Source organism: Lissotriton vulgaris, chromosome 5 (genome assembly GCF_964263255.1).
Source record: "Lissotriton vulgaris chromosome 5, aLisVul1.2, whole genome shotgun sequence".
Taxonomy (NCBI): domain Eukaryota; kingdom Metazoa; phylum Chordata; class Amphibia; order Caudata; family Salamandridae; genus Lissotriton; species Lissotriton vulgaris.
Window position 1 is genome coordinate 359,226,119 of NC_141693.1, and position 24,047 is coordinate 359,250,165.

General features: G+C 41.0%; 1 protein-coding gene across 1 annotated transcript in view; it reads left to right on the forward strand.

Annotated features, from left to right (window-relative positions):
- RAP1GAP (RAP1 GTPase activating protein) overlaps positions 1-24,047 on the forward strand; it is an 870,529-nt gene that overhangs the window by 507,495 nt on the left and 338,987 nt on the right. Inside the window, exon 3 of the mRNA XM_086921674.1 lies at positions 5,403-5,496. Coding sequence (XP_086777800.1) covers positions 5,403-5,496 — 94 coding nt within the window. The remainder of the gene's footprint in view (positions 1-5,402; positions 5,497-24,047) is intronic.

A 24,047-nucleotide genomic window follows, 5' to 3' on the forward strand; every position in this document is an offset into this window, starting at 1 on the left:
TTCTGCACATTTGAATGCCCATTGTCCCATATATTTTATGCAATACATGAAGCATAAGGCAAAGGCCTCTAAAAAAACAATATTAAGTTGTTGGAAAGATCTCACGTGCAGCCTTCCCTGCCTCAGATCTACCTGCCTTTCAGAAATAGCAGCCTGCCGGGAGTTTTCACAATATCCTGGTGATCCGGTCAAGCTCTACTCAGAGGCTCAGTGTGATAAGACCCCTTTGTGTAACAAGTATTTATTTCAATTTTTTTATGTAGCCCAACTCAGCCCAACAAGGCTAACACGACATGTCACAAGTAAAAATACATTAGAGAATGGAACTCTCCTTAAAGTGAAATTGGAAAAAAACGATGAACATGAAATGTTAACATAAATCAGTCACCAAGGCAGGAAATGTTGAAGGAATTTGGTAAAGTGGGAGGATAGAGGTGTAAAATATAGACCGAGATATGGGAAGAGGTTTGAGAAGAGTGAAGGAGAGATGAGGGAAGACAACACACTGGTAACAAACAGGCGAGGGTAAAACAAAGCTGACAGGTGAGTGAGTGTAGGTGATCAATGGGTACATAGGAATGACAGACAGAGCATGAGAATGTGAAAAGGAGGAGTTAGGTGGCATTTGGTAAACACAAAAGACGAGCGAGCTATAGTAGAGGAAGAGTAAGAAGGGCATGGAGAGGGAAGACGATGAAGAAATAGGAAATCGTTTATGGAACAAGTAGGGCCAAACAAGTGGACTTTCATTTTTTGTGGAACTGAGGATAGTCCATATGTTGATTGAGGTCTTCAGGCAGAGTGTTCCATAGTGATGGGGCTGGCTCTGACAACGACTGGGCTGCAGCAGGGTGTGTTCTGAATTCTTTAGATTTTAATACAAACATCTTTCTACTCCTGGGGCTTTTACATCCTCCAGATAGTTTTAAAGAGGAAGATAGGATGGATTTTATTGGTGGATGACTTAAAAAAATTACAGGCAAGCTTGCACTCGGATTATTGTATTCATACCCTTGAGCGTCCTGCATTTTAAATTAACAAACTGGATATTTTTCATAGAATGGTAGGAGGATCAATGGATATTTTAGATGGAAGCTAGGCAGTTTTCTCATGCTTGAATAATGAGGTGTGGTTAAAGGCCATCTGGTTTACATGGAGTTTATGACTGGAATAGAGTAACGGAGTTTTAAATGAGCCTCCTCGGTGGACAAATAGCTGATATCTTTGTAGGCCACTAGATGAGGTCACTATGCAATTTTCTGCTGAGAACGGCACCATGTTCCACTTCTGCAGCTACTACTGCGGATGTAGATCATGATGGGGGAAATCTCTCCTCTCTAACCATGGGGTTACTCATCTCAAATCTATATCTGCCCAAAAAATAGCTACTCAAAGTACTTTATTCGCTATACAGCTGATGACTGTCAAACATTTATAAGAAATGATAAAGTTACAGAGATTATGTTACATTTCTTGTACAACAGTTAACGATTTCTGACCTGTGTGTATCAGTTGTTATTTTTAAAAAAGGGTGACAGATATTTATTGTTCTGATTCACACATCTATGGACAATGAATCTATCACAAAAAAAAGGTGGAGATCCAGGAGAAGGTGGCTTGCACTATCACTGGTTCAATACTAAGTTGGCTAGCTACATACTGGAATGGACTGTACCCTTCTGAAATTGATCAGGCAGCAGTGATTATATGTCACCAGAACAGTAAGTACTTATTTTGGGCTCACACTTTTTCCAGCATAATTTACCAAGTGCTGGTCTTATTGACTCAGTGGACAATCATGGTGCACTATCATTACATGCAAAACACCCTGAAACTCATTTTAAGTGATGAAGATACCAGGCCATTGATTTTGTTCACCATAGACTGGATCTAAATGGAACTCATTTGCATGCTCTGTGGGCAGCCTGAAAATCTGCATGGTTGCAGCGCTCCTGGACTTATGCTGAACACCCCTGTTTGTCTCCAGGTAATGTGAAACAAGCACTTGCAAAGCCAATAGAACTGGTCTTATCAAGCCTACATTTTTTGTAATCTTTTTGTTTGAAAACATATGCAACAGTCAAGCGTACATAATGGATATTAAACGTGAAAATGTAATAAAGGTGGCATGCATATTTAAAAAAAATAAGTAGAAAACTATTGAAAGACTAAAAAAATGAAATGGAAGGAAATCTAGTCACTAAAGCGGACTACATCTTAAATGGATGTGCACATGTGCAAGAGCAAAATGCCATCACTCACTAATGAAGACGGCCAATGACTAAAGTTGGTTGATCCATTGCCCCATGTTGTGGGTTGTGGTGGATGGAAGCAATTTATGAATGGCACACGAGCAGGCCAATAGATGGAAAGGGCAGACTGACAACCCCTTCTTTTTGTGTGTGTGTCTATATATTGAGTGATTTCTAAAACAGTTGTAAAGGCTGGTGAGACTGCTAAAGATGTTTTCAGGCTAGACCTAAAAGTACCCTGGAAAGGCATGTTGGGGAATAGATGGATGTTTATTTAAATTTAGTGGAAGTGACACTTTAATCCTGTCCTTATTATTTCAGTTTTTTCTGGGCTAGTTTGACCTTGTGGAATAGTGAAAGTCAATGGATAGTAATGTCCTTGGATTCCACATCACAGTTTGATTTTGAGTTCCTTGGTTCCTGGGTTCTGGCGGTGGTCATTCTTCCAGATCATAAGTCATCAATATATCATTTAAAAACTGGCTTTTTGTGGACAGTATTAAGGAGCAGCAAATTATGCTCATGATTCTTGCCACATTCACCAGCAATTTTGCCCCAACTAATAGTCAAATGTGGACTAGATGGACATTAGTGGCACCACAAACGCTTCTTGACTTTCAGCTATAGAACTAGGTGGATGTGGGCGACCTCTCAAACTCTTGTTTTCTTCTCCGCGCAAACTCTTGTCTACTTTTCCTCTCAAACTCTTGTTTACATTTCCCCTCAAACACCTGTGTACCTTTACTTCTTTTGGCAATCTTCACCTTGTTGCCTCATTGCTGTCTTCAGAAGACTACCACTACTTCACCAACTCCGTTCTCATCTATAGTAGAAATTGGTGGATGGATGTTTGCCCCGATATATTCTAAATGACCCCTGAATATTTTATTGATCATTCACCATGGACTTGATTCAAAACTTTTTGGAGAATAAAACGTCTATAATTAAGGGCTCAGATAAATACAGGAATACGCTTCATTCATTGTGATATACGGTGTCATTGCCCACCTGTTGATTATGCACCAATATATTCTTTTTTTAAGATTAAAGAGGTTAATTGCAAATCTGATTACAATAGATGCAAAGATCGATGTTTTTTTACTTCATGGGACAAGGGTGGTCTAAATGACTGACTTTTAGTTACGACAAGTTCTAGCAAGTCCTTAACTGGTTCTTCCACATGCATGTGCATTTGGGTGGATATTACTTAGAGGCAGCCAAATGCAAAACCCTTCGATTAATGATTTTATTGCATATTATAGCCTTATAGCCCACTGCAGATAGTTATACTGGTTGTAGTTGGCCCTGAACCTAAGTCATAGGTCTGTACCGCAGGTGAGGTCCTTTAGCAACCAGTATAGCCAGAGGCAGGGGGGCTATAAGGCTTTTAGAACACTCCACCCACTTAGGGTGTGTGTTGTGAATGAAAAAGGGAGACACTGATAAAAATACATTGGAATGTTGGAGCAGAAGGCATAAACTAGCTGTTATTAGCCCTGAGCCACTTCATTGTTTTCAATGGCGCGCCCAACATTCCAGTGTTCTAATATAAACTTATAGCCCACGTCTGAGGGCTATACTGGGTATTAAAAGCCCTGAACCCAAGTGTTAGCCCCAAGACACAGGCAAGAGCCTATTATGAGGGACAGTGCCTTTACCAACCAGCATAACCAGAGGCAAACAGGCTGTATGGCTATTAAAAAATTTCGCCCACTGAGGATAGGATGTTCTAAATTAACCACTTAACCGCGGCGGCAATTCCGCCGCGGTGCAGCCGTTTAGTAGAGTGGGTGGGGCGGCGGAGGCCAACGGACGTGCGCAGCACTATGGAGGTAGTGCTAGCGACGGCCGTTGACTGACGAATGCAGCGAAGGGGTTAAAAAGAGAGAAACGAAAAGACAAACATTGGAAAGCTGCAGTAGAAGGCTTATACCAGACATTATTTGCCATGAGCAACTTCATTGTCTTCAATGGAATTAACATAATTCCAATCTTCTAATTAGTATTATATGTATTTGCCTTCCAGTTTCATTATTTTTAATTTACGCCTTTTGCTTTTTTCTACTCTGGTTAGTTTGTTTTTCATTTTTGTATTTGATATTTGTAATCTGTTGCTAAGCATTAGAGGGTTTGCATTTGTGTTTTATGGAATAATGATTCAAGGAAGAATCAGCTTGACAATACTTTGAATCTAATGTGGCAGAACTTTATATTTGATTTAATATCGTCTTGCCCTTTTCTTTTAATTGTAATGAAATATTTTAATGGTAATAATTTTGTTGATAATTACAGTAGGGATTAACATAATAAGATCACAAATATGTTTTGCAAAGTATTTTAATCTAATTCATCTTCACTCTTTAGCAGCGGCGTAGGAAGGGGGTTGCGGCCCTATAAATATGTTCACAACTTCATATACGAAAATATGATTATTTGGAATGTCGATTGTGAATCAGAATTGTAATTGCTTTTTGACACGTGTTGCAATTTATTTGAAAGTCAATGAATAATTGTAATTCTGAGAGTTTATTTTGGAATTCATAACTCACATTAATATAGATTTTTGGAAAAAACATTACTATTAATTGATTTGTCATTTGGAAATGTTGCTTTGAATAATACAAAGCTCACACTTTAGTATTTTGAATTTGGAGTGGCTCGAATATTGTCCATCATTTGGTGTAGTGGTGTTGTTTCTATGCGATCTGTTAAATGCTTATTCCTTACCCCCTGGTGAGATATTGAGTGTTCCATGTATAAGTTCACGTTGTTCTTGGGATTTCATAGTGCCAATCTCAGTTTCCGAGGCTGGTACCTCTCTGGTAATGGGCATCTTGTTTCCAGTGCTGGATGTGAGATGATGGAACTCTCTCTCAATTATGTTTTAAGAATTGGGATTATTTGGGTTCAGAAAGTGTTTAACAACCCTGTTCTGCAAAATGTAACACATTTGTAACAGAGAATTTACATTCTCGAGGTGTGGGCAAATTGTTACATTATTGGGTCATTTATTAAATCAGTACCCGAGACCTCGGTGACCTGAGACAGCCTCGAAGATGTATGTGCTGAAGTGTTCAAAAGAATTGTAGCATAACGGAAAATAGCATAAAATAACCTGGAGTTCATGTTCTCTCCTGTCTTGTCTTTCAGGAAGGCGAATGGACACATCCAACTCTTCTTCAATAGCATAGAACTTCCCAGAGTGGGTGGTGGCCCTCGACACACAGCACCACCATCTCCAAAGGTATGTGTGCACCATGAAGACAATTGAGAATTCACCTACGGGAACATTCAAATGAGTGTGGCTTGTGCCTTTACTGGTTGTTCATACTTGGGTGGATTACAAACGTGTTTCCCAATGCAGCCAGTTCTTTGTAATTGAAAATTCATAAATTTTATGATGCTGCAGAGTTTTCAAAATGCGTGCGTGGTGTAGATTATTATCTACAACTCTATATGGAGAAAATAGAGACACAAAGGTGAAATTAGCTGAAACTTTTCTCATAGAAAAAATAATTGAAAATGCAGAATTTTCCAAATAGTCTCACATGTTCTAAACGTTGTAAAAAGCTATTTATGATTTTGAAACGCTTATCATTGATATTAAAAAAGTTTAAGAAGATGTTAAGATGTTCTAAATAGTTTTAATTAAAACCTACATAAGCTTTGCCTTTTGTGTCTAGATGCCACAATTTTGCTGGAGAAAATAGACAACTGCACATTAGAACAATTTACTCCCCCACAATTTGCTTTGGTAAAACATTCCAACTTTACCAATTTTAAGAACGTTCTTCCAAACGTTCTAGAAGTTTGAGCTAGAAACTTTTCAGTATTTTGCAGTTTAGAACATTGGAGCAACAAAGTGAGTCTTGCTGGTTAATCGTCTGGAATTTACATTGGTTGTTGCTTGTAAAGTGAAAAACATGGTGCGATTTCACAGACTTCTCGTTGATATTAGATATTTGTGTTGGGAGATTTGCCTCCGAGCTGGGATAACATTGGCAAGAAAGAATTTGACACATAGTTCCTCTAAAATAGGAAGCGTGGAGGAGAAAAGCAATAAAATGAAGAAATTCTCTAAGTTAGAAAGTTTTTTTAACCCTTGATCTTTTTATACGCAACATATCATCTATTAGGTCTGCGGCTGCCGACTCTAGAAATACCAATAGATAGGCTTGCTGCCAATCCATTGGCATCTCTATGAATAACCTCATCATTTACAGGCAAAGCTTCACTTACAAAGCAAGACTTACATGAGTGGTGTCAATGAGCAATAGAGGTACAAAGGCATATAGCATTTAAACCAAGTGATGAGATCATGTGACAGTGAGAAGGTGTTAATACTGTACTACCAAATGTCTACATAGAAATAGCACCCAACATGGACTGCCATAAACTGAAACTCATTAAACATTATATACGATATATAAGTTAAACTAAGTTTGGTGCTGAAAGGAAGGACATGTAAATGTTATTACCTGAACAAAGTTTATCCTAGATAACGATTATTGGCTGCCCATAGTAGGTGTTGTGCTTTACATACATGTACGAACTTGCATAGTTTTTCTGCACAGACTGGCAATATTTTCCTAGCAAGTGCTAGATGGTGCTAAAACTGGGTGTTGGGTTTCTTGCGAGATAACTTTCAAACTCCTTTCCTTGTGACTTTGGAGTTGGATTCCCCTGAGGTTGAAAAGTCCCTGTTTTAAAGTGAAAATCCTTCTCAAACTAAGGGTGATAATATTGATGTTCATGAGAAATACAGAAAGTTCACAAGAGGAAAACTTTGACTCATCCGCTAGCAGAAAACCCTCTATCTGAAATCCATCGCCCTAGGAGAAAGCATGCATCAAATCCAAGAAAGGCCCAGCCAAAGTAAATGAGATTGAAAGGGTAAATTATTTCCTAAGACATCCAAGTCTATACAGCGTTATTGCATTCCTTGATAGAACACCCACCATGTATGGAGCTTCACAACCTATATATTTTTTTGTGAATTGTTCTGATATGCCATGGAAATGTGGTTTGCAAGATCCTTGAAATGTTGTTCAAGAGTGACCAAAATGTCAATGAAACACACCTGTATACGTGACTTCTTTTGAAAGGAAGAGGTGCCATATGGAATGAGTTTGACCTCAATATGCAACAGTATGAATAAAAACCTTGTTATAATGAAGGCTCTCTCCGGGATGCGATGATCCACATTCTATGCTTTCTCAAGCACACAATATTTGTTTTTCAGTGATCTGATGAATTGACTTTGGATTTGTTGCAAATTTAATATAGGTACATCTTAAATTTTAAATAGATAGATTCATTTTGAAGTAATTTGCCTACAATAAATATGATATTGCATCAACTTCAGTATAAGAGGGAGATACACAAGAAGTATACTCAACTTTCTGTGCCTCCAACTCACGGCCCCTGTTTACCAAAAAGAGGGAAGTTAAGCCCATATGAGTGAGCACTGCACCCCCTTGATGATAGTGAGAGAATAATCTCAGGAAAAGGAGGAAAAAGATGCCAAAGGAAGGGGGACAAAAAGAAAGAGTGATGGAAGTTAAAATGAAAATTGATGTAGAGAGTGAGGGGGGTGGATGTGTCACTGTAGATTTTAAAGTCATAAGGAGACTTGATTGGAAGGAGTAATATCAAAATGATTAATGTCAGTGCAGACACGGTATAGATCAATAACAGACAGGGCACACTGCCAGTGAAACAGATGGATGGATATTAGATGAAAAAGCAAATCAATTCTATGACAGGATTAGAACTCCAGAGAGACCGCTGACCAGGAGTAAAACTCTTCACTGAGTACAGAGCTCATATATAGTGGCACTTTGTAGTGAGAAGAAACCCTTGCATACCAAGATCCCAGCCACTCTCCTGACGGCAGGCATAACCAACGCCAACTGACAGATCTACTTCAGTGAGCATCATCCACTTTCATGCAAATAGGTATAACTTTCGCTCACTGTGTGGCCATCGCTGGTGAGGGTCACGCAAAATGTATTTTTTTAATATCCTTTTCAATTAGTGTTGTAAAAGAAAGAGGCACCAAACAATCAAGAGAGAGAGAAATTTACAGGAGTTTTAAATTGAATTAGGTATTATGTAACATTTACAGTATCTACAACCTGGATGGGAAAAAGCTACCCTATAATATGCATCAGAAGAACGCACATACTACCTAAATGTTTTGTAGAGCATTCCTTTGTCCCCTGGTACCACCCCTTACCATGGCGTCGTATTCGGGGGGGGTGAATAACAATGCTTTTAAAAACTTCTGCCATCAGTTACCTCCTCGTCCTATGTCTTGTAATAATTGCTGCATTCTATGTGAAGGGCCTTAGCCAAAGACCACTCCAGAGCATTTTTTAGCAATGTGTCCAACCCTGGTGCCATCATCCACCTGCTATCCTCATCTACTGAATTCCACCTCTAATGAATATCACTCTACAGGTCTGAAATTAGACTTAACCCATGTACACTTGGAGTTCTGCTCCGGTGAGTATCACCTACTCTCATGAAGTCAGTTCTGCAACCTTAACCTGCTCTACATCCTCATGATGTGCATTATTCTTCCACTTTGTGGTTGGCCAGAAAATATTCCTCACAATAAGCAATGTTATTTTAGCCGTCGACCACAGGCTGATTTCAGTAGGCCGAATGGCACAGAGCACCGTATTAAATACTGAGGTTAACCAACACCGTCCAAAAGTAGAATTGGCTCTACATTGAAAGATCCAGGTTGTGCCTGATCTTCAACCATAAGAGGTCCATGTCAGAGAATCAATGATTGCCGGGAAATTGTTCTTTCTTTGCCCCTTCAAAGACATTCTGGAAGTGTAAACCATGAGGCAGACTCCCTTTAATTTTTGTCAACATTGGCACCAAAACCTTGCTGCTACGGATGAGCTCAGTGTGTGTAATCGATGCCTACCCTGCGAACATTAGTCTGAGGGTGGTGTCCTGCGCTCTTTGTTTAAACCGAATGCGTCTATAAATAATTAACGAAGAGGACGAAGCAGCACTGGGCACATCATGCTTTACAGAAATTTGTCCAAAGACTAATTCAAACAAAACAACCATCCTAGGTTTCTCAGAAGAGGATGGCTTCGATGCCATTGAGCGCACAGAAGAGGTACCAGGGTAATACATTTATTACTCAGAGGTTGAAGACACAAGATCAAATCATTTATAAGTACCAGATTTAATACCCAAAACATTTTATTGAAGTAAGAAAGACTGAAAAGTGCAGTGCCTCATGGAAGTAAGCCTCTGAAGCTAAACAAATCACAAACCTTCGACACTAAAGACACTGGCAGATGAAAGGGTCGTTGCAAAGTAAAAAACCTTCTGGGTCAAAGCCAAAAGACACGAGCAAGGAAAAGCCAAAGAAAACCAGCCCAACTTCAAAGGATGGTCGAGATTGGAAATTGTCTACTGAGATAGGCCCTGCTATAAAACTTAAAAATACATTAATGGTTACAGAGGTCGACAAACCGGGCAAGTCTTTAGGTTCTGATACACAGGAACTACGTTTGGAAGCTGAAATAGCATCCCTACTGCAAACAAAACGACCGCTGATAGAACAGGTCACAATAGACCTAAGGAGGACATTGAAACACGCTCTCCAAAGGTCTAGGCTGGCGTGTAACCCCAATGCTAGAGTATGAACAGGATGGGAATGAAAAACAATCAGATATGACAGCAGTCAACAAGCAGGGCCTTGAAAAGGGCACATATGCACATAACAATCAGCACAAAGACGAAATATTTAAAAATAAATAAACTGATTGCACACATAGAATTTTACCCTTCCAGATCATCACTGTCAGATGATTTAGCAGTTGATTATGAAGACATGAAAATAACATTTATCACATATTGGGCTCTTCTAGAGGGGGAGGGGGAGGCGGTGGAAGCATGCTTCCTACTAAACCCTATACAAAGGAAAATACAGTTTATACCTGTGCTAGAAAGTGTATTGTAGCAAGGCTAGAATTTTCCCAAAATGCAGCAACATTCAGAGCTGTAATATACAGAACTACGAAGATTCCGTCTAAGGTTATTAAAAATACCCTTATTTAAACACGGTAGCCAACTATACTCACAAGGAGGGTATGCAGCACAGCAGACCACAGGGTTCCAAGAAAAACCACCATGGTTACATTCATCGCCACCCGAAAAATCCGTAATGTGGTTTAGTCTTACTCACTCTTCGCTCCCTTCTGCACAAGAGGATAACACCACTGCATAATCTATGCAGAACATGTGAATCTGCAATAGATTCATGTGCAAAAGAAACATTACTTAACTTAAAAACTGTTTTGCGCTTGAAACTTGCCCCGAATTTGCATGTGATCCTCCCAACTCCCCGTTGAAGGAAGGCAGATATTAAATAATAATTATACTGATTATGCCCCATAAAAAATGAATGCGGATGCATACCATGACATTACGGGCTCTCCTTCAGCCTCATAGCGGGTCATACTCCCTCCACTGGTGGCTGATGGCCAAAATAAAATGTTGTTTGTTTCAAAGAATATATTTCCAGACCCAACTACTTGGTGGTGGAAATACGCACATCATGTGTATCTCTGATTTTCAAGCTATATAATTATTGATATAGATAAGTACTGATGCATGATCCATGCCCAATGACAAACAGCTCTACTCTCACTGAGTGGCCTCTTCTAATGAGTAACACCCTTGAAGTCTTCTGAAGTCAGGCATGGACCTGCTCACTGATTGGTCAACTCTGTTGGACATCCCCATACGTTTCTGAAGTTAGACATGCCCTTCATTAATTGAATGCCCCCTTCAGTGATTAATACATTTTTCTAAAGTCAGGATGGTTTTCAGTTTCTGAGTATCCAATTCTCATCAGTATCATGCTACTTTTTTAAAGTCAGATGTAACCCTTGCCCACCAGTTGCCTCGGGAGACCCCTGTCCACTGAGAGCCAGACTTCAAGGCCACCCATAACCTCACTCAAGGGGGGGGGCACTTCTGAGAGCAGACAGGACATTCTCCCATGGTGATCTCAAATATGTAATCAACTATAATGCTGAAACACTGAAAGCCAAGCTCAGAGATCAAACACACCCCTCAACCACTGAAAATCCAACCCTGTAATCAAGCAGAGTCCTCTTCCACTGAGAGGCCAACTCTGAAACCAGGCAGGAACCTCACCCACTGAGAGCCCAGGCCTGAGATCATAGAAACCCCTCTAATATTGGAAGCTCCAATACTATATCCAACCTGTGGCCCTATTATGTAACGGGTGCACTTTCCATGCGGGCGCTGGCACACCTTAAAACAGGTGCAGCGGATGCAAACAGGGAAAGTGCTCCCTATTATTTACCTTGAGTGTGCTGCCCCCAGGGTAGGCACACATTTGTGCTGCCCTGGGGACAGTGCATTCATGTGTAAAACGGAGCGGCTGCTTTGAAGCTGCTCTGTGTTTCACAGTGCAGGTGGCGACCCGCCTACACTTTAATGGGGGGTTTGAGATCCCCTTGCAGTCAGGTTCAGTGAGTGACTGCACCCACCTTCAAGGGGATGTCTGAGGGGTCCAGATATCCCCCTCTAGAGGGACGCCATCAGGGGGGTGCACTGACAGTGTGCCTCCTTACAGCTTCTTTGCCTCTACACCTTCATCTATAATACAGCACGGGCGCAGATGACCCCCATGCAAATGAGAGAATGCCCTCTGATGATAGCGCTGGTGCTTTATGTGCAACAGCATTATCGGTATTGATAGAAGCTGGTCTGGTGGCACCAAAGGCTGTCTACTCTGGGCTAGCATCAAGAAGTGGTTGTCAGTCCTGATTTAATTTAAGCTGTTGGCTGGCTTCAACACTGTGATTTACATGTAGACCACACCCTAGCACTATTAGACGGAGTGGCAGGATGAGAGTGTGTACACAGTCATAAGACGTGAGGTTATAGATGAAACACCGTGGTCCGCATTTCTCTAAGCTGGTTGATCTAGACTCCGTAGACTCACGTAGACCCCATGGTGCCGCTTCTCTCCTCCCTTATCTAATATCTGTATTCAAGCGCTGGCTGCCATCTTGACAAAGAGCAGTCTGAATGTTCAGATGGACATCAATGATACTCAGCTGACGGTGTAGTGGAGATTGGTGATGACAAGCCTGTGGCTGAGAACCTGAGGAGCGTTTAGACATTGACACACCAGAGCTTGTAGCCCCGGAAAGGTTCTAAACCCGAGGTGATGGACGCGGATGCAGTAAGACTGCCTATGTTTGCCCCCAACTGGTAGGTCTCCTTGGGTCCAGAACGTCTTTAATCCACTGACCGAGACTCCCTGCACCTTTATCTCACTCCGTTTGTGACGGTTTTTCTGTCTTTCTCATCCTCCTTCTATCCCCTTTGTGTGTTTTTCCCTCTTTTAATCTCGGGAAATGCCTGAATAAATAAAATAAGTGCAGGCCGCCAAAAATGGATGCCAGTGGCCTCCATCGGCAACGACGGCTCAGATTAAGCACACCGACAAGCACTTCTCAGTAATGGTTTTAATGCTTGTACTGGTGTAACACTTGTATTGAGAGAGCACCAGCACTTCTCAGAAATGGTGTCACACTTGCACTAGGAGAGTACCAGCACTTATCAGTAAGGGTTTTAATGCTTGTAACAGGGGAGTATCAGCACTTGTCAGTGAGGGTGTATTGCTTGTGACGGGAGAGTATCACCACTTCTCAAAAATGGTGTAGCACTTGCAATAGGAGAGGAGCAGCACTTATCAGTATTGGTTTCAATGATTGTAACAGGAGAGTACCAGCACTTATCAGAAGCGAACAAGTACTCCATTGTCCTGGTCTTCTCTCTGTATTACCAGCTCAGGCACTTGTCATCGGCATAATTCCATCTCCCTAACAGCTCCATTTAGGAACAAGCAAAGGCTGACTTCCTCTAGTCACCAAGTCCTTCCCCCACTCCTGCCCTTGTTATATTATGTATGTTATGTATAATGTGCTGGGTATGTGTTATGCTATGTTACGATATATTTATTTTTAGGGTGCACTGATGCCAAAACTTCTTGTCGCTAACTAATTTCATAACACTGGGACAAAAAAAAGAAAAATGCGATGCAGCATTGTGATTGGTCTGTGCGCCGTGTTTCGACGCTCAGACAGAGACTGGGGTCCTGGGCATGTTCTCCACCCAGGCTGTAATGGGTGGAGAACATGCTATGTGCGAATGAATGTTTGGCTGGCCTGCCAAACATAAATGCGCACGTAGGGAATGAAAGCCACTCCTCCCCTCCCCTGCTCTTTCAGCGGTGCAGCCCCGCCCGCTTCGCAAAGCTGCTGCACCCGCAACAAGAAAAAATAAAATGATAATAACATTGAGTTGCATTTTTATTTTTTCTTACACTGCTATAAAGCAGCAGTGGGGTGACACCTCGCCAGCACCAGGAAGTTCATTATGCCCGCCCCTTTCTACCCATGAGATGCAAGAGTTTTTAAGTGATATGTGTCACATGAACTTTGGACGTTTAACTCCTTACTGGCCAGGGCAGGTGTCCGACTGAAACCTAGACTTGTCTTGCTACCCGCGTATAAACATGTTATTATAGGTCATGGATGTCCAGCCCAGGTCCGAAATGTGACCAATACACATAAAAAGAGTAGTTTACAAATAATTAATCTATATGGAGCTCACCTACATAGTCAGTGTTTATAGTGGGAAAATCGCATGGATCCAGCCCTCCTGGACCTATGTTGGTCTCCAGTGTTCTTCAGGCTATTAAATATGAGTGAATGAAGGCAAATTAGTGCACTTTTGTTTGTAAGCATTTCAGTAGTAAGAATGATCTGCTAAATGATAACTATCTAATAACATGGCCGCAGATCCATATAACTATTTAATAACATGACCGCAGATCCATCCTAATTCACCTGCCCAATTTAATAAATAACGTATTTTGGGTGCCAGGGTGGTATGTTGTCATGGCTATATGTGGGATGCCAACACCCAGAATTAGCTATTAATATTATGACAATACATTCACTTATTCATGAAGACTCCATAAATAGGTCATATCATGAATTTTCATGTACACTTATATTTTACATATTTAATTTTTGTACGTCACAGAAAGAAGGAGAAATATATATCTATTATTATTATTATCATCCTTACAACTTAAACAATGGGGGAAAAATTGCATCTGATATCCAAGTGAAAAGGAGATCTACATCTGACAGCATTTTGTTTCTCATCACTTGAATTGCAATAGTGATATTACATATATCAGATGGATTTTTCTCCTTCTTCTGCGATGTCCTAAAATTAAGGAAGTAAAATATATTTGTCTATGTCATATGACCTGTTTGTTCTGTGCCCATGAATAAGTGAATGGATTGTCATAATATTGATGACTAATTCTGGGTGTTGGCATCCCACATATAAAGTATTTGAAGTTAAGTACTTACCTAATTCTCACCTGATTAAGCCTGAAATCTCCTAACAAAAATTGAGTTCCTTGCAAATATGCTAATATATAAAATATGTTTTGATCGCCCCAAAACATGTATCGGAGTATATCGAGCTAATATCTATCAAGAATCTGCCAGAATACTGCATGTTCGTTTTAACTAAGTTGTACTAAATGGTAGACTCCGTGAACGAAGTCTTCAGTACTGTTCTGTACCAGATTTCACTTTCTATCATTATTAACAAAAAATACTTTGTATAAAGGAGAACAGGTTAACGAGGCTCAAAATATTTCTTTGCTGTTAAACACCATTGTAGTGGGGAGCAATATTTAATCCATATAGTTTCATTTAGTCTTTAATTGTTTCCATATACATCGTTATTCAACATAATATTTTCTATATATTTCTAAAATTCATTTCATAATATAAAACACCCGATCAGTGGTGAAGCAGTGCGATATCCTCTTACCCCAACTGCAGAAATGCATGTCTTTGTGCGTTGCGCTCTTGTTACAAAGGAGAGTCTGCATGATTCTCTCCATAGCAGCAGAAAGGCAGAAGAGGAACATGCTGAGCTATTCCTCGTGGAGCAGGGGCAGGGAGAAATGGAAAGAGGCGGCATTATTTCACCAAGCGAAGAACAAGGGGGAAGTGAGGGCGGCGCATTATTCTCACTGTGAATGGCAGGATCTGTGCTGTGGCTATGCTAACCTGACGTGCAGGAAATGCAGGAAACATGCACTGCATTGAGCACAACTATACTTTCAGCTTATTTTTCCATGAGTCTGAAACAGTCCATTGAGTCATTGCTTATATAAGATTTACTAATAGCATATTCGCTTGCCATTTACACCCTGGAGAAAGAATGCTAAATTATATAGTAAGAGGTCTGGACTGTGAGCAGAGAGAGAGCAGGAAAACAGGTACTTCCGGGTTCAGTGGCCTATCTAAGGTTGACCTACGAAGGAGCCTTGCAAATCCAGATGTCCAGATGTTCAAATCCTCCAGTATTCTGCAGCTCAGCCTCTTTGTAGAGCACCACAGTTTGACCATGATTCCTCCTCGCCCCTGATGCAGCTTCACTCACTTTAACTTGCAAAGCGAATGGTTGTTTCGCTGCCTTTCTCAAACCAAAACTGTGCTGGCACAATCGATTCAGTTTAGTTTATTCTGGTCACTTAGATGAAATTCAAAGCCCCTGGAAGAAAAACACGTAAGAGGATGTTCCTTCTCTCTAGTATTCTGGAATGCACTCAGGCATAGAAAGCATGCTGAGAGGAATGCTCGCATATAGGATTAACTACTGGCAATTTCTCTGGGTAGTCTTCCGGCCCATCACTTTTCACCCACTGTGCCACTCTAGAGAGAGGCACGCCTTATGCAAATCAGTACTGACCCTGCTCCTCATAGAAACAGACCATCCCGAACTGCCCAGTGAGGCCTCCTCCAGAAGGGAACACGAAGTTGCAGCTAGTGTGGAGGCAAAGTGACGGGACAGGGGAAAGGGGTCACAAAACAAAACATTTTTTAAAAATCTTACCTGAATCCTGCCACATCGCTACTCTTCTGGCTAAACTGCCGGCACAGATTCCCAGACTGCCCTGTGAGAGCAGCATCAGGATTGGTCTGAGCGGCCTCAATTTGCTCTCCCAGGGAGGCCGGGAGGCTGTGCCTGCTCTCTCCAACCCGGCAACGGAGCTCAGGTTGGAGAGAGCTTCAGTTCACATGATTGTTTGGCCGGCCTGAGATGGCAGGCCAAACCGTCATGCGAACTGAGAACAGTGCACCTATCACTCCCCCAGTGCATGTCATTCCCCTGGTCCCGCCCCCAAGACTCCATGGCATGGAGAAAAATAAAGCAATAATAAACTTTCTATTCATGATTTTATTTTTCAAGTTTTGAAGCTGCCGCTGCTGCTCGTGGGGGGGGCGGTGGGGGGGGCACGCCTCTCCACCATAGTGGAGGAACCGCCGCTAAACACATGTCCCACAGAACAGTGTAGGAATGTTTGGCCTTGACAGTGTAGTATAGCTTCGATCCTGTTGCACAACGATCAAGGGACCCACGTCCGGGCCACTTAGGCATTACATGGAACACACAAAAAGTTATGAGCACCAGGTTAACTTTGCTTCACTTCTTCCTTCTACACTGTGAGAAAAGAATAAAACTTTGTGCTTATCCTTATAAAGGTTATATAACACAAATTGCCCGAACCACAAAATCTCTACAAGCTTATTAGGAGGGAAAAGATCAATTTATTGTGATCCCCCTCGACATCCTACTTAGTGTCAATGTTTATTATCTTTTTCAAGTTATGACAAGCTATATGTATTTACACACCTATATATACTTTGTACATACATAAAAAACAGATTCTTTACACAGTACAAAAAGAAAATTTCTTGCATCAAACATTACAAAAACTAAGAATACATCACAAACAACATTAGAACAAACATTACAATCAAAAAATGAGAAAAATAGGAAAAACCAATCAAGGGGGAATTATAAGCAAGTGAATGGCTCTTAAACAAATCAATACTGGACCAGCCGGTCCTAGTATCGTCGAGATGACATTTTATTCCACCCTATGAAAGTGCCGACGCGTTTCCAGATCAGGCACAGTGTCGCTGATCTCTCATCAGGGCTGTTTTATTCTTTGTATCTATAAGATGCAAAGAAAATATTTTACTCATCACTCTCAAAACCGAACTTCTTTTAAGGCAATGGGCTGAGAAAGAAAATTGCTACATACCAAACTTGGTTGTAAGTAGAGCAGGGCATTAAGGCGTAAAGGATTTCAAACCAAATATTTCTAAACGTGGCCAGGCAGGACAACCTACAAGAAATTGTAAGAAGTTTTTTTGCATTGGTGAATCTAGCCAGCTCGTGGTTTCAACACTAAGGCGCCACCCAGTGCTACATAAAGCATACCTTGCTATTGTCGACTGCCGCCGACCGGCGTTCTTATATATAATCCACCACCATGAAGGTAGGCTCCTAAAACAATAGTGACAAATGTTTTAGTGGTGGGGCTGTTGATTGCAATGTTCGCATAGTGCATGCATTATTAAAACACCAGAAAAGGCAGGAATCATTTCGCCTACCTTAATGATGTATTTCTATTCCCTTTTTAATTTTTGGAAATGTCCTCTCAATTTGCCGTCCTGTGTTAGCGAAAAACCAAAAAGCGAGTGTAAGCGCTTGTTGCCAAAAGTATGACCATTCAAACAGATTATAAGCGTGAAATAGACAGGAAACATGTCCTGGCATTTACCTGCTCGAAAATAACAGCACGCGCAGGTGTGATTAAAGTTTTCTCACAAGAGATGGCCGCCCAAGCACTTCCTGTATTTAAAGCCCACCTCCAAAAAAAGGCATGATGGGACTTGTAGTGTCCTCATAATTTCGCTACGAGAAAATTATGTTTAGTATGGGAAGCGCTTGTAAAATCAGGGCGCGCCTGTTACGTGGTGTCAATGTCAATGAGTGGAGGCAGAAAATCTATTTTTTAACGATTTTGGTTACGCGCTGGATTTAAACTAAAAAAACTTCAAAACTTTATTGGCAACTCGTATCTGAACACTAATGTTAAAACGGGCCATTTCATTTAAATTTGATAAATGCTGATTTAAATAGCATTTATTCCACAAGTACGGCGAGCACATTGAGGGTCATTATTGTGATCGTGTACTGCATGCACCCTTAAAAAAATAAACTTTAGTAACAGAGCATGTGGGGAGTCTGTAGGTGACGCTGCACCCATTATTAAGATTGCATATATCCTTATAAAGGAGCATCTGTCTACAACAGGCTTCTCTAACCAGTAGCTCGTGAGCTACTAGTTGCTCTCCAGCAACGTGTATGTAGCTCTCTTTAAAACAGTCCAGCTTACTAATTTAGAAGCTTCTGCTTGGTTTAATTAAGATATCACAATTCAAAAGTGTGTATTTGGGAAGAAAATGTGTGCATTTTTAGAACTCCTAGGTGATGTTTGCAGAAGAATGGTTGCATTTCCAAAATATATTTCAAGCTAACATTTCAGTGATCTAGTGATAAATTACGCAGCCTTAGGGAGACTTAATGCTAATATTAATAACTTGGTGGCAGTAGCATTGTAGCTATAGTGGTTATGTATTACCCATGCAGAAGAATTCCACATTGGCAAAGCATTTTTCATTACTGCTGGCAACCATGCCTGATGCACTGAGGTGATCACTCCTGGTAATCTTGCATATGCAACTACTTTTATAATCTTGTCTGATGTGGTCACTATTACGACTCTAATAATATTCGAAGCTCAGGATGATTTTCATTGCACAGAAGTAGCTCTTGTTACAGAAAAGGTTCGATATCCCTGGTGTACAATATTGTGCCAAAGAAGCCTTCTCTTACCACAGCATGCTTTGTGTATAGCTAGTCATCATATTTTTTCTCTTGTTAGGGTTGATTCTTGCTGGTCGAAGCCATGGCAGGAACCCAGAAAAGCAAGGGTGGTGTTCCATTTCTGCTGCTCTTATAGATTTTTCATTTTCAACAATCTTTGTTTTTTTTAAAAAGCCATGTGGCATCTTTTTGTAATGCACACACATAACTCAGTCCACCTATAGCAATTTAATGCACGGAATCCACAATCCACCTGCCTCCTTTGGGATACTTCTCTATTCCCACCAACCACCTCTGTTTCTCCTTGTTACATATTGAAATGGCCTACACATCATTTACCTAAACATTGAATGTAAATGAAGAATGAACAAGGCTTTTTGGTAGAAAAGTGCAATATATAAAAAGACCCAATTGCATATTGCATGAAAATGATCTGCCCATGGCAATGACTCTTCTTTGTTATTGTGCAAATGCTTTCTGTCTCAAGACACACATCACTATTCCAGGCAGACAGCAAATTGCACGGATAAAACAAACAGTGAAAACTTTTTTATGCACAACTTTTGGAACAGATTGTGCTGTTTTTTTCCCCCTGGCTTTATTTCGATATTACATGTAAAAGAAGAGAAGCTTGTTTGTTCGGGAAGCCTTCTTCCAAAGACAACAGGAGAATGCTGACAGTAAAGCTGCCATCCCTAATTTTCAGACTTGTGAGTGTATGCTGCTCCAGATATCTCTGTGTGCCCTATTAAGAGTGAAGCTGGGCAGCCACGATGCACCACGTTCTAGAGGGAACAATGCTAATTACATGCTAAAGCTATGCTGAATTGCCTCTTTCTGAAACTCATCCACTAGCTTATCTCACTGCTTATATATTCAGGCAGATTTAGAGACACTCGCATTCTTGGTATTAAGCAAATAGAAACGATGCCAACCTTAAAATTATTGGTTATGTAGCTACTGAAATGTAACTCAGTCTAGCAACCTGGTTTGACCTGACAGAGAGGGTGGGCCCTGAAGGGTGTGTGCACCCTAGTGCCCTATATAAAAGACCATGGTAAGAAGCAGCTCACACCACTGGGCTGTTCACGTAGCTCTCATATCCACCTTGTCTTCTCTGCTCAACCTTCTCTTATATCCAGGCCTGGGCGTTGTTCATGCAGTTTTGCTACGCGGAACTCTGCAAAGTTACAAAAATCTCTGCTAAGTTCCACGAGTGGCGGAGTGCAGTGCGGACTGCAATTTGTGATGGTATTCCTGCCGCTCGGGTAGAAATTCTACCCGAGCGGCAGGAATACTTACTTACTGAACTTACTGTTCGCGATTGCAAACTTACCGTTTGCGAGCAGGTAAAAAACTCCGCTTAGCGGTTTTCTGCACTCCGCAAGCCCCACAGAGTGCAGAAAACTCCACGAGCGGAGTGAAGTTTACAGCCCAGGCCTACTTATATCCTGTAACCTGATGTAAGACATGATTGACAGCCCTTAGGCTTAGTAAGCCATGTTTCATATCTTACTTTTACACTCTTCAAGGCCGTGAAGCATTGAATCAATTCACTATGCCAAACTTTTGACATGTGGTGAATTTAGTCATCTTAATCAGAAGGCATTTCATTTTGTCAAGTGTCATGTTTGTGTAACGTAATTTTATATGACAGCTCAATTTTGACCCATTGTGCTTGGGTTTTGCTTGTATATGGCATTTTTGACTTTTTAACTATCTTTAGCTGCTGAACAGAATCCAACAAATTAAACACAGTCATTACAAGTGATCCACCTCCCAAAAGGAGAGCTGATATATAGTAACACTCAAGTGATCACGGTGGCAAAATTAACACTGTATAAACAATCAAATGTGATGTGCAAAAGACAATACACACATTTAACATGAGAACCGAAGCACCAAACATCTCTCCATGTAGTAGTTTATCAGGACATTTGACCACAGAACTATGGGCCAGATGTATCAATATTGGATTTTGCGATTCCATGATAGCAAATTTTACCAATTTGCTATTTGAATCGCAAAATGCAATGTATGTAGGTTTTGTAATAATCATTACAATTCCTACATATTCCCCAATTGCAGATCGCAAATTGTGATGTGCTATTAAGGAATACCTTCCCATTCATTCCTATGGGCCTTGATGCCTATAGGAATGAATGGGAAGACATTCGCAATTTGCAAGTACCAAATAGGTACTCGCAAATTGCGAATTCAATTTCAAGGGCAATTTCAAGGGCTGCACCCCCTAAAAGCCTAAAATGTAAGCGTGCACATGTGGCGCATACATGCCCTAGGGGCATGTATGTACGCCACATGGCACCTTGAAAAATGCAAAAAGTGTATTTTTCATAGAATTGCATAATTTGCGACTCCTTACAGGCAGGTTGCAAATTTTTCTGGCTTCCTGCATTTCATTTAAGGCATTAGAAAAATAGGGAATCACAATTTTTATGATTCATTATTTTGCGAATGCCTTTTGGGATGATATATCCCAAAAGGCTTTTTCCCGTTCACAAACGGGTCGATTCTGAGAATTGGCCCATTTGCGAACGCAAAAAACACTTCATACATCTGGCCCTAAGGCACCAGCTAATGATTGGGTATCAACAAGAGAAAAATTGGCTTTTTAATTGACATCTCCTACAGTTTTCGATTTTGTTCAAACTATTGATTTGAAATATTTACACTAAAGCATAGTCATTTTTACACGAGAATATGAATGCAGACAGCTGATGATTTAGGTCCTAGTTCTGAGAGGCCCTTTCTCGAGATGGTAATAACATACCCTGTAAATGCTGATGCCTAAGGGTGAAGAACTTACCGGGTGTGACATTACCTTCTCACTACAAGTTCTGCTCCGTGCAATGAGGGATCATTTGACAACCCTGCCTGTTTTTCCACATTCCGAGTTGTAAAACTCAAACCATTGCAGTTTTCCCATGCACACAATCTTGCACGTCTTACCTGGCAAAACTTGTGCAGCACAAAAAGTGTGGTCATTTTGCACTGCTTACAAATCTAATGCAGGCACAAACACCTGATTGGGATGAGAATGGGAAGAGTGGCATTAAATGGCTGCATGTCTACAGGACACATTATCTGGACATAGCATTTCTTTTCCCAAATCATTGTAATATGGTAGCTTGCTAAATTGAAGTTAACTGAGACCAGAACTCCCAGAATGCATTAGTTTGTTACATTAAATCCAGGCAATGAATATTTATGCTCTTTTATACATCTTGTGCTGGAGTGAAATGCCTTGTAAAGAACTACAGGGACCTCTGCAGTTTGTAGCTATCATGGCATTGTTTCCATTATGCTGGGTCTTTGTGGAAACCAAGGGCACTGGCTCTTTGAGAAGCATCTCCACAGCTTTACCACAGAACACAACTCCATCCAGGGTCGGACTGGCCGTAGCGCGAGTGCCCGAGCGACCCATAGCAATTTCGTACACAACTGTCAGAGGTCTGGCGGCGGCTGTTCTTTCCTCTCCTCAGCACTTGCAGTATGTGTGGTTCCTCAGGAGACCTGGGGAGAACATGCAGCCTCATCTTGGACTCCTGCAAACGCGGTGCAATCCTGAATGAGGAGATTCTGGGCTTCACTGAAGATGCTGAAGAGACATGGCTAGACTGGCCTTGTGAGCCACAGAGAAACCCTGTAGGGCAAGTGCCAGTTGCTGACAAAAGCCCCATTTCAAAGAGATCTTTGAAGGAATGAGGGAATGAATGAATGAATGCTTGTAACAAATTGGATTATTAACTGAAGTGGGTGACTACCCACCTCAAGGAACAATCGCAGTCTTGGTCAAGATGAACCACTAAAGTGACTAAATAAACCTCAGCTCTACCCCCTGGTAGCAATGGCACACGGCAGACATGCTTAACTTAGAGCAGTGATCTTCAAACTTTTGAATGCTTTCACACTTATTCTATTACGTTTCCAATGGTTTGAAGATTATTTGGAGTCACTGCCCTTTTGACACATACTCCCAGCCAGATACAAATTACAAAAGATGTTAGTAACGGCCCATTATAGAGTGGCTTACTGCTGATCGTTTGTTTTCAACTTAAAACAAAGCACTGCTATAAGCATGATGCTTCTTTTAACCAGTCTGGCACCCCCTTTTAGGATCAGTTAAGGCCCCCATAGGGGGGGCCTGCCCCCTGTTTGAAGACACCTGACTTAGAGGCAATGTGCAAAGTGTTTAGGCAGTACCAAACAGTAATAAAGTATAAATGCAAATCAATAAAAATACCACACAGAATCACAAAAATAGAGGTAAATTGAATAAACAAAATTACACCAAAATGCTGAAAATCTAATAAGGGGAATTGGAGATATGAATTTTATAGTTCTAATAGTAAATCATGGTGAATTCATTTAACTATCACTACAGTGCTCCAACATTGATTTTCCCACATTTTTGGCTCCTATACAACCAACTGGCAGGAAGTAGCTTGTCTTTTCTCTCTGTTGCCACCACCTCCATTCTTATGTTAAAGCTGTTAAGCAGAGGGTGCCACTGGGTTCTTCTCTGAGCCCTACTCTATTTAACATTTTTATGACCCCACTGGCATCACTGGTGGAATCCTTTGGATGCAAAATGATTTCCTTTGGTAATGACACCCAACTGCTCTGTGCCTTTGAAGTAACCTACTGTAAAGTGCATGCAGGCAGTTTTCAACTGGATGCATAGTAGGCACCTGAAATGAAATTCCGATAAAACATAAGTTCATCTTTTTGGCTCTTCAACAGCGAACTGGTGCTACATAGCCTGTCCTTCCTCGCTGTTGCCACCCCCCTCTATCACAAATTGCAAAAAATCTGGGAGTTTGATTATCTACTGTCTTGGCAACAGTAGATTTTGGCAGTGGTTAGCTCCTGTTTCGGGTTGCTTCGGACCCCCAAACATTTCTATATCTGTTTCCT